This window comes from Euprymna scolopes, chromosome 15 (assembly GCF_053919585.1).
Source record: "Euprymna scolopes isolate OS-2025 chromosome 15, ASM5391958v1, whole genome shotgun sequence".
Classification (NCBI taxonomy): Eukaryota; Metazoa; Mollusca; class Cephalopoda; order Sepiida; family Sepiolidae; genus Euprymna; species Euprymna scolopes.
The window spans coordinates 4,912,107-4,924,671 of NC_136496.1; the positions used below are offsets into that span (position 1 = coordinate 4,912,107).

At 34.7% G+C, this 12,565-nt stretch overlaps 1 protein-coding gene across 3 annotated transcripts in view; it reads left to right on the top strand.

The window, feature by feature from the left end:
* Nucleotides 1-12,565, top strand: part of LOC145293698 (uncharacterized protein C3orf18 homolog) — a 63,652-nt gene that overhangs the window by 21,887 nt on the left and 29,200 nt on the right. For all 3 annotated transcript variants that reach the window (XR_013869749.1, XM_080140112.1, XM_080140113.1), the window contains exons 2-3: nucleotides 8,031-8,521; nucleotides 10,845-10,870. Coding sequence is in view for 2 of the 3 variants with exons in the window: in XM_080140112.1 (XP_079996238.1) it covers nucleotides 8,276-8,521; nucleotides 10,845-10,870 (272 nt within the window). In the remaining variant the exon portion in view is untranslated. The remainder of the gene's footprint in view (nucleotides 1-8,030; nucleotides 8,522-10,844; nucleotides 10,871-12,565) is intronic.

Consider the following 12,565-nt stretch of genomic DNA (forward strand, 5'->3'; position numbering starts at 1 on the left):
GAGGGTCATATTTAATCATTTTTGTACGTTTATTTCTTTGTGATCATCTTAACGTACAAACTGATTTGTTTAGAGGTTGGTTTGTATGTTTGCATAAAATAATCCGTTTGTAGTGTTTGGTTGGCGTTGACGACCTTTCCCCCTCTCCACTCTACCCTCACGTTCTAATTGCCTGGTCCCTGCCAATCTGTTTCAAAGCCAAAAATCTAATTAGTTTGGCTTCTGCTTTCACATCATTTCAGGTATCTTACGTAAAGTCTACAATGGCTGACAAAAGCCTAACACGATCGATCATATGCTTGACATTGTTGCCCAGATTAAATTGCTTTTTTTCTTTTTTTTTAGGGGGGGGCGGTTTATCAAGGCCCAGAGGCCACTTGAGGAGAAGAGTTAATGAGTGAAGATCATAATAAACAGTAATGGTGAGAATTGGGTAAAAAATATTGATTATTAGCAGGCCGCCTGGCGTTGCCCGGTCATAAAATACACATGAATTATATTTTAATTCATACAGACTGAGACATGTGTATGCAAGTAATATATTTTTTCTAAACAGTTAACTTCTTGTAAGCAAAAAAAATTTTTTTTTAACTCAAACTGAGATCGAAACCAAGACCTAAAGACAGTGAATCAAATACAATAACCATTAGGCCAGCTTGCCACGTCCCCTGAAATATGTTTTCAAACCTCCATCTTAACATAAGGAAGCTGTCATGAAATAGAAGGAAGCTGTCGTGAAATAGTTGACACAGATAAAAATCCGATAACCCCCCCCCAGTACCAATTTTTCAATTTTGACCCCTTAGCAGACCTTTTTTTCTTTTTTCTCGGATGAGAACGATTAAAAAATTTCCCACATGTCTGAATACCCTATATACCAAATTTCAAGTCTGTAGATCAAAAATTCGTTGAGTATATAGGTTGAGAGTTGTCCTCACATACACACACACACACTCACTTTTATAGATATATAGATTTACAAGGACGGTTCAACAAGAACTTATTTTAGACTTTAAAACAACCATGTTATAGTCAACTGGGAAGTAGCCCCGTATTGTTTTCCACAAACTGGCAGCACTAGAAAAGAAGCTTTGTTCATGGAATTTTCGTTTAGATTTAGGTACAGATGGAGAGTAAGGAAATCGCTGGCAGTGGTTGTAGATAGACGAGTGTTTGCTGTGAATGTTTTTTTTTTTGTTTTTTTTTAATGGGTACTTTTAATGGTTTCCTGTATAAACCTGCATTTGTTAAAAAAAAAAAAAAAAAAAAAATTTTTTATAATAATATTTGTACATTTGGAAAATTGAATGCTATTCACCCCAAAATATCAGTTATATTTACAGCAAGTTATTGGTCAGATGCTTGACCAGTTGACCTCATCTAGAAAACAGAAGCCTCGAAATTTTAGTCAACAAATGTCTTTTGATAAAGCTGATATTTTTCTGAATCGCAGAAAAAGTTTTGGGACAGAATAACCAATAATATACAGCAAATATAAGTTTATAAACATTACTATAAAAAATGGTGTCCATTATATTTGAAATATAAAACAGACTAAAGTGAGATAAATAAGTACTAATAAATACTCAAAAACTAATATTGTGCTACATAGTTCAATACAAATGATAAAATAACATTGGAAGAGACCATCTTTAATTTCTCTCTTCAGTCCAGCACTTTTTTTTTTTTTTTACATAGGCATCATCACTTATCAAGGCCAAGAGGCCACTCAAGGATAAGGGTTAAAGAGTGTACAGTAGACATTGGACAATATAGTAATCATTAGTAATGAAAATTTGGTAAATTTGATAACTTATATAGAACGGCTCATCAAGAACTTATTTACGTTAGACTTGAAGACAACCATATTGTAGTCAGCCGGAAAGCAGGAAAACGGAAGACAATTCCACAGGCGTGCAGTTCTAAGAAGCTTTGTTCATGGAATCTACGTTTAGGTTTAGGCACAGATAAAGAGTGGGGGGGGGGAATTATTGATTGTGTGTACAGCTAGACGAGTGTTTCTTGTGAAAGTTTGGTGAGGGGGGACCATAGATTGAAGCTCAGTTGAACACCTTCCATGAAAATAACGATACATCAGAGACAAACTCGCAAAGTCTCTTCTGTGAGATAGAGGTTGCAAGGAAGAGAAAAGGACATCTCCTACGAGGCACTTCTTAGCAGACAATGTTATTTCTTTGCCCCTTTTTTTTTTGAATGTTCCCTTTTTTACATAACGTTTCACTGACTTATAACAATGATCAAATATTATGATATTCGAAAACGAGATTACATCAAAGGGAGGTTACTCTCCTATTCTTGTCCAGGATTTCCAGGTTGGTCTTTTTAAAGCCAAATTTTGTAAATTTGGCCTTTTCTGAAGAAGTTTGATCTTCAAAAATTGTACTTGGCTTTTTCAACGTGTAACATACGGATTAATTAAGAAATAAACAGAATATTATTTAGATTAGTTGCTTCATTCAACCAAGAACTTTTGCTTTCCTCTATTTGGAGTTTATTTATGTCAGGGTCAATTTGATTCGATGCCTGGTCCACCCTGTGGACTTGTGTTCGGATGAATAATCAAAATCAGAAATTTTTTTTTTTTTTGGGGGGGGGGGTCTTAGAATTGGAAAAATTTTTTACCAAATTTTCAATTCCGAAAACTATTTAAAATTTTTTCTCAAGTTTTAGATTTAATTTTCCATTACCGGTTCTAATTATAAAATGATAAATATTGATTTTTAAACTACCAGTAAAGCTAAACCTATAGAGCAAAATAATGCATTTGGGTAAAAATGGACCAAACTGTGTGGCATAAGAAAAATAAAACAAATAAAAAATATGGATGACACTCTCGCCATAAGTTTATCCAAATCTAAAAAACAATAAAGAGTAAACAAGAAATTTGATAAATTAAAAAGAAAATAAGTTCCATGTTTACATTAGTCCACAAAACATCGTAGTCTACATTGCACTGTAGAGAACCTACTGTTCATTTCATAAATTTATTTTTATATAACTAGCCTGGATGCCAGGGTGTTTGGAGGTGTGTTGAGCAAAAAAAAAAGTGGTAGTAGGCAGGCAGGCTCGAACCTGTACCGCGAAGGAGGAAAAGAACATGAAAAAAAGTTACGTCTTTGCCATTGCGTCCATTGCCAAACCGGAAGTGGCGAAGGTTTAAAGTAAGGCTAGTCAATCGAAAAAAGGGGATGACTTTAAAAAATATCAGCAAAAAAAGCGACCCTCTTCTTGTAGAAAAGTGGCCAGTTGAACGTCGAGGAATTAATGCTTTTAACTAATTCGATATTTGTCGTAGGAAGGATCAAGCTTCAAAATGATACTGATCTCATGAAAATCCGTCGCCTCTGTCGAAAGTTTTAGGCATGCATACATACATTTAAACAGACAGGTGAGATTTATATTATAGGAGATGGCGTGAATTAAAGTTTTAAATGCAAAAGTCAAGTATCGTGCTTTAGTTGTGCTTTAAACAGAAACGTTCATTTTGAACATGCCCCTGTCATATCAAAGAACCTGTTATCCTCATCTTCATAGTTGTTTCATCACTTTTTTAAATACATAAATACACAAATTACTTCTATCAAAAGATTAAAAAAAATATAATACCATTCTGTACGGATCTGACAAGAGTCTGACAGATAAGAACGAGAAACTTGGATTTCTAAGACCAAAACGTCCAATTTTGATCGCCCTTCGGGGCCCATGTTGCAGTGGATATAGGCATTGAATCTCTACGGTTCCAGGTGAGCATTGTCTGAAGATAGTGATTTGAGTCCTACCCAAAGCAAGTTAGAGGATTAGTTGGCCAAAACTTGGTGAGACAACAACTATGGAAGGCAGTAATTACTGAGGATACAATTAAGAAACTCAGCATTCCTATTCTGTCGTGGTTGATCACCTGAAGAAGGCCAGAGAATGAGTTTTTTTTTTTTTTGTTTGGCGAGGGGGGGACCATAGATTGAAGCTCAGTTGAACACTTTCCATGAAAATAATGATACATCAGAGACAGACTCGCAACATCTCTTCTGTGAGATAGAGGTTGCAAGGAAGAGAAAAGGACATCTCCTACGAGGCTACGAAGTCTATTTTGAACTCAATCAAGCAAGGACAAGTCCTTTCTAGCAGCTCCTGCCCAGATGTAGCAACAGTATTCCATCCTTGGACGTACCTGGCTCTTATATAGAGAATAGCATCAGCAGTGAGATATCTACCGGATCGATAGAAAGATACCACCATTTTTCCAGCGGCCTTGGCAACAGATTTGATGTACATGTTCCATTTAAGATCAGGAGTAATGGTCAAGCCCAGAAGCTTGTCAAAACTTGAGACCTCCTGAAGACGAGAGCCATTCATTTCAATTGATGCCAGATGGGGATCAGAATGTTGATGATGTAAAGAGAGAAGCTTGGTTTTAAATGCATTAAAAGTAACCAGCCACTCCTTTCCCCATTGTACTATGTGCTCAAGATCAGAAGAGAGAGAATTGGAGAGAACTTGGTCGTTTACTGTCTTAGATGTGCTACCATAAATGGTAGTGTCGTCAGCATAAATGTCTACAAATGATGTAAGGATGTGATTTGGAAGATCATTAATGTAGATCAGGAAAAGAGTTGGGCCCAGGATGGACCCCTGAGGGACACCGGCATTAATACTGTGGGCTTCTGATTTTTGCCCCTCAACTACTACTCTTATGAACCTATCAGAAAGAAATGATTTAATAATTGAGAAGACATTTCCAGCTATACCATAGCTAGAGATCTTATGAAGTAAACCTTTATGCCATATCCTATCAAAGGCCTTAGATATGTCAAGAGCAATTGCCCTAGAAAGGTTGCCTCCGTCGAGAGATTTGCTAATCCTATGAGATATAACTGTAAGCACATCTGCTGTAGATCTAGCAGAACGGAAACCATATTGAGTGTCACTAAGAAGGTTATTTTTGTTGAGATGGTTGATTACTTCTGTATTTAACACAGATTCCAGCCACTTACTCATGACGCACAGGAGACTTATTGGCCTGTACTGAGAGGGGGATGAGCGATCACCTGAATTCTTAAATACAGGGCATATTGATGAAATTTTTCAGGGAGATGGGAAACTATTCTCCTTAAGACAACGTTTAAATAGTTTTGTAAGTATGGGCGCTAGTTCAGGTTGAAGTTTTTTGAGTACTATAATTGGAATACCGTCAGGGCCAGTTGCTTTACTGGAATCAAGGTTTTTGATTAGCTTGGCAACATCACGTACAGATATATGTATATCACATAGCATGTTTTCTGATACACGAGGAAATATTGGGGGTTGGCGGCCTTGATCGCAAAGGGTAGAATTAGCTGCAAAGTTCTTGACAAAGAGTTTGGCTTTGTCTGATGCTGACGAGATTACCTCAGGTCCATTGATGATAGTAGGGATGGAGCACACGCTTCTGTTCAGAATTCTGTTTGCTATTTGCCAAAACTGGTGGGAACCAAGCCGCTGCTCAGCTACTTTGGACTTAACAGATTGAGCATACAACCATCTTGCATTCTTTATTACTTTCTTACAATGGTTGCTGGCAGTCCTGAAAGCGGCTTTAGTTTCCATACATCTATTACGTTGGAAACAGTGGAAAAAGTGATTTCTGCGCGCAATGGCAGCAGCACATTCTGGAGAGAACCATGGCTGGCTGTTAGGTTTTTGCTAAAACTTTTTCGAGGGTATGAAACGGTCAATACCTACAATTAACCATTACGTCAGGTCTAATACTATAGAGGACACATCCTTTTCAAATATGGAATGCAGAGGTAGATCAGTTATAAATGTACGGAAGCTATCCCAGTCAGCCTTAGTGTATCGATATACTGTACGATGGAGAGGTACGTCTGGGGACTTATTACATTTCATTTTTATCTTAATTGATACAACAGAGTGGTCGGAAGATCCAAGAGGCGACAGAACAGAAACTGAACATAGTTCAGGGCAAGTTGTGAGAAAAAGGTCTAGTAGGCTCGCATACTGGCCGTCATTGTCGGGCACACGGGTGGGTTCCTGAACAATCTGAGTGAGGTCATAGGCAATGGAGAAATCATGACAGGACCTCCCCTCATCATCGGTCTTGTTTGAGTGGGTCAACCATTCGACGTTGTGAACATTGAAGTCTCCAAGAGTTGACCAAGACTTGGGGAAACAACAACAACTATGATGAGGATAACAGTCTGCAAATAAATAATGCAATTTTATTTAAACGCTTTGGAGCCTTAAACTAGTGTAATCTTTATAGTTTTGGAGCCTAAAACTAGCGTAATCTTAATAGATTTGGAACCCAAAACTAGCGTAATCTTAATAGTTTTGGAGCCTAAAACTAGCGTAATCTTAATAGTTTTGGAGCCTAAAACTAGCGTAATCTTAAGTTTTGGAGCCTCCAAGTCGGTAGTCTCTAACCTTTTTTGACCACATTCCACCTAATAACCTTTAAATTCCTGATGCCTTCCCCCACCCTCATGAGCTATCTAAATTATCTAAAAAATGAATTGTTTCAGCTAAAAAAAATTTTTAATGCTAACACTTTGCTTTAATGAAGCTTTAAAAGGCCATGACATTCATAAAAAAATGAAATAAAACCAAAATAAACAAAACTCCAGTCCAAGTGATGACCAAAATTGGTTCCATTTCTAATGATTTCTGTCATTGTCCTGCTATTTGAAAAGAGAAAGGTTACAGTAGCCATTGAATTGGCATAATGCCAGCCATTTTCTTTTTTTTTTTTTTTTTTTTTTTCTTTTTATTAATATTGATTGATTTTGACAATTCGTATCAATAACCATTATGAAAGGCCATCTCCACGCTGGACATGGCAGAGAATATTTGATGAACATAAAAAAGCATTCCTTTTTGTAGCTTTATTGAAATTGGAAAGTCAGATGATTGGAGTAATTATCCAGAAAAAATTTCTAATGACGTTCAAGACCTATGGTGTTAGGGGTTGGATTTTTAAATGGGTCAGTTGAGTATGACTGAGAACCAAATTTTCGATTTTTGTTTATTTTTTTGAATTGTCCAATATTTCACTATTCCAATATAGAAATTCTCTGCATTATGTATGACTACATTTTTTATATTTTCCATTGTTTTGTCAATATCATTTAATATTTTTTTTTAGTCATAACTAGCAGGAAGACTTGATGTTATCCGGGATTGAATGATCAAGAATGTTTTTCACTCCCATATTTTTATTGTCATAGAAAAATTGTGAAATTGCCTATTTTTCAGTCAAAACGATTGCCTGCTCTAGTCAGAGACCCATTGCAATGCACCGGGAGGAAGCTTCACATGCCTCCCCACAATGACTTAGTCTACAATACATTGTAGTCTATATTGCACTGTCGATTTTATATATAATAGCTTTGTTGTATATTAAAGATACATTTGATTACAGTAAAATAGGTTAATATTATCACTATTATTGATATTATTAGTGTTTTTGTAATGGCAGCTAAAGTGTGTTTAATGTGTTGATGAACAATATAATTTGAGAAACTTATTAATAAAGATTTGTTTTATGTCAAAGAGTGGCTAATAAAATATTTTGTTAGTAAATGAAATGTGTTGAGCTTGGTAAATGAGATTTTTTTCACTACAGCCATTTTTATATGTCGGGCAGATCCATCATTGAATTCCTCCATGCAGAAAAAATTGAACTGATCAATATTCACCGGCGCCTGTTGAACATTTACAAAGTCGATGCAGTTGACGTCAGCACAGTTAGATGGGTTTGTCGATTTCAAAGTGGCGACAGATGTGAGTGTGCTCCAGATTTTATGATTGAGAAAAAGGCCTACAAAAGTGCATTTGAGAATGGTGGTGATTATGTAGAAAAATAAATTCTGGAGCACAAAAGGTTGCTCGTTTTAATGGTACCACTTGTGTCTTTGTAGCTCTTCAACATTTTAGTTTTTTTAGTTAGGAGTCCTTACTTTTGGAACCACCCTTGTACGAAGATGATTCTAACAATGTTTCTTTTCTCTTTTCAGATGTGATTCCCCAAAGATGTCCTCCTTCCGTTCTCATTAAAATCAGAATGGATTACCTTTTTCGGATCTGAGAGAAGTCACAACATGGATCTTTATCAGGATTAATACTTTCTCTTCTAATCGGAACCAAAACATACGATAAAACATTCCGAAAGGTTTTGTCCTTTTTATTTTGTGGGACGAAACCTTCGTTTTTACTGTTGGCCTTGACTTTTTTTTTTGTTTCATGTGGAAGTACACTGAACATGAGTGCAGAACTTGATAAACACGGGGTCCCATTGGCCCAGGCGAACAGCCCGCCCCCACACTATCACGTTTATAAGGAACCTGTCGTCTCAACCAGTATGGTGGCGACATTCCATGCCACTTCAACAGGGCCCACCGCTCTAACATCATCCACAACATCACCAGAAACAGGAGGAAAACATACATGGGCATATATTCTTGTACCCTTGGGAGCTGTTGTTTTTCTCGGAATTGTTATATTTGTGGTAAGTTTTTTTTTTTGTTTTTGTTTTTTTTTGTGATTTTTACTTCAAATTTGAAATTCTTATCGAGTTTCTTGCCAATATGTGCTACGTATATCTGTTGTTGGCACCAAATCAAGGACTTTATATATTTCATTGTTATGATGGATGTTTAGTACTTGTACAGTTTAGTCAAGACATTAAAAAATGAAAATATCGAAAAAAGTTTAAATTGTATGTATCCGTTATGGAATGAAGTTCTCCGAAAAAAATGTCACTTAATTTCATCAAGTAGTTTTTTTTTTTTTTTTTTTTTTACAGCGGAAAAACATGTTTTTATGAGAGCGCGTTGAAGGCGGCCATCTTGGATTTATAAAAAAATTTTGTTTGAATTTTAGAAATAACAAAGGGAGATAACTCCAGTTAAAGCGGTGACACCCCTTCCCATCTTTAATACTAGCTAAATCGAACATTTTGCTCGGTATCATAACAAATTTTTTCGCTGTAAAACAAAAAAGAACTACTTGATGAAATTAAGTGAAATTTTTTTTCAGAGAACTTCGTTCCATAACAGATACATACAATTTAAACTTTTTTCGATATTTTCATTTTTTTAATGTCTTGACTAAACTATACAAGTACCGGATGATTTACTGTTTCGTGGGTGTGTGCTTGATGTGATAAATATTGAAATACTACAGAAATAGTAAAATAACTAAAGAAGACAAAAGCTCTGCTTTTTAAGAAAATTTAAAATTTTGAATAAACAGACAAAATGTCTTCTGGGTTTGCAGAGACCTGAAAAGTCTTTGAATTTTGACTTTTGCTTTGAAAAGGCCTTATTTCTATTATTACCTTGAAAAATCCTTGAAAATATGGAAATGTCTTGAAAAGGCCCTGAAAATCGTATTCTTTATGTCCAGTAAAAATTTCTGCCGGAATATTAAAAATAAAAAAATTGAAATAAATGCTATTATTTTTTAAGTATTAATAAAAATACCATTAAAATCTTTTTTTTTAAATATTGAAAATAAAATCAAAATACATTGTTCTGAAATTGCATCATATTATTATTGTGGATATCACAAAATTACCTGATGTTTTCCATATAACAACATTGGGTAGTTTTGTGGTAAAGGGACATAACTCTTGTATCCACAATACTGGAAACATTAAGAAAATTTTAAATTTTGAATAAACAGTTCAAGGTAAAGAAATTTTCATTCACGTTACAGCATGCAATATCATCTGCACAGAACCTTGCTATAACAACACGAGCCAAAGATATTTTATTTATGAAAAAATGTAAACGCTTTCCTTCTCTGATGGATATTTTACTATCCGAAATTAATTAAAAAAAAAAAAAAATGATTTTAATAAAATATTTTCATTTCTACACGATTTCAAAAACATTTCGCCTGTTTATTCAAAATTTTAAACTAAGGAATACTTTTTCTGGCTGGACTAACAACTTTTTTACCGAGTTATTACTAATCCAGGATAAAGGCAATTACAGTATAAGACTTAATGAGGTGGATGAATTGTCAGATGAATGATGAAGAATATTATGAAAGGATTGAAAATGATGAATGAAATGAACAAAATTTGATTATGAGAATTTTATGGCAAGTATTTGTTGGCATTGGATGTGAAGATGACCATGTTGTAGCTTGTAGGAAAGCAGTTCCGTGGTAATTTGTTTCACAGATGGAAAGTTTTTGAAAAGTAACTCTGTCCATGTGAATTCTGTTTGATGTTAGATACACAGAGGAACAAAAGAAAAATTCTTTGCAGTTGTTGTAGGAAGACGAGATCTTGCTGTGAATAAGTTCTGAAGAACAAAGGATTGGAGCTCAGTCGAACATCTTCCATGGAAATAGCAAGAACAGGACGACTAACCTTGTTTATTCTGTGAAAAAAAAAAAGTATAGACAACAAGATACCATCCTCCACCCACTAGATTGCCAAGTCGATTTTTTACTTTGTCAAAGCAAAAAAAAAAGTGCTCTCAGCGACACTGTAACATCCCCAAATGTGGCAGCATCTTTGGGTTTATCTGACTTATATATAGGTAGAAGATTGTATCAGGAGTTGGGTATTTTCTGGAGCGATAAAGTGATCCAAACATTTTATGTCTACAAAATTTGATTGAAAACAAATTTATGCCAAGTATTTGTTGACATTGGATCTGAAGAAAATCATGTTATAGTCTGCAAGGAAGCAGTCACATTGTAATGTGTTACACTAATAAGAAGTTCTTCAAATGAAAACCTCTTTATTGAAATTTGATGTTAGGCACCCGAGCGACTTCATTTAAATAATCTCAAATTTTGTATTGTTTTTCCAGATTGTTGTTATACTGAAGAAAAATAGGTAACTTCCATCTTGTCATAAATGTGGTTGTCGTTCGTCGCTTCTTTTTTGTCGCACTTCTCTTTTACTATTTTTTCTCTTCTCGAAATATTCTGCATGCTATGCATTCGTAATAATTGGTTAAATTTGTAATTTTTTTTTTTTCACTCAATATTTTGAAATTTTTTAAAAGAAATGCAAACTATCACTTTTAAATATTAAATTTAAGAAAAAGCAAATTTCTATCAAAATTCATTAGGTAAAAAAAAAAAAAATGGATCTAGGAATGATTTGAAAAAAAAAACCCAAACAAACAAAAAAAAAACACCTTATGGTTAACTCCTCTCTTTATATTATAACTAGCAAGGGGTATCCGGCGTTGCCCGGGTGTTTGGAGGTGTGTGTGGAAACTCTGGGGGGGCGGGGGTTTTAAAAGAAAAAGTAAGTATGAGGATCGAACCCGAACCGTTGACGCAAAGTTGTAAATTAAAGTGTGAAAAAAAAAACGTGCGATGTTAACGATTGCCCCAGCGCGACATGCTAACGGAAACACGTTTGATTTATTTAATTACTTGGATTTGGCAGGTGCCCGTTTTAATGAGTTAATGAGGTCAAGTTTGACTGCGGGATAGTATTTACTGCTGAACGCTTTTTATTTCCCCACAAGATATTATAGGAAAAAGACTAACCCACATGCGGCGAGCAACAAATGTTGAATATTTATCTTCCCGAAATCGAGCAAATTAAATAGACAGGCGAGCTTCATTGTTAACTGTGAGATATTACGATTTATATGTGATATAAAAAGTTTTAAAAAGTTGTGAAGCGACCGACCGTTTCTCTGAAAGAAGCCTTTTGTAGACATACAGAAAAAGCGAACACACATACAAACATTTTCGCTTTTATATATAAAGATAACAACAGTGAAAGATTCTTTTATTAGATTTATGATTTCATAACATTTGGTTTTCTAAAATTTGCAAATTAAAATTACAAAATGTATTTAAAGATGTGACCAAACTCCTATTTAAAGTCTGTGCCAAACATGCAAATTGATTTCAGACTAACAGCAACTATCAATAATACTAGACATGTCCTTCTTTCTTTCTGTGTTGGGGTTAATACCATGAGAAAAAAAGAAAAAGTAAAAACCAAGAGGCTTCTTTGAAGAAGGTGTCTGACACCAAAAGTCTCAGAAAAAGAAATGATTTTAATCATTTAATAAAATATTTTAGTGATGTGGACTCGAGGTTGGGACCACGGAAGAAAAACACGGAACATGAATTGGGTGTAAGAAAGTTATATTAACCAAAAAGGTTGCAAGGTTAGGATAAAGGGTAAGCAGAGTTTACTATTCGGTGGTGTGCAATATGGGTAGTTGTATGTACTGCATACTCCTAGTACTCCTGCTGATTCTACAGTATTATGATACTGTTCCCTGAGTGTTATCTTGCATTGTAATAAAGTACTCGAAGAGACACAAGTATGTTTCACTCTCACAACATTTGAACATTTGTTTTTCTAAATTATATATATATATATATATATATATATATATATGATGAAAGTAGAAATAATATTCCAATGTAATTAAAATAAAAAAAAGAAAACGTAAAGTTTATCAGTTTTTTATCTTCATTTAAGACTTCAGGATGATTGATTTATGTTTTTAATTTGCTTTCTTCAAATCGATCATCCTGAAGAAGTCTTTTAAAT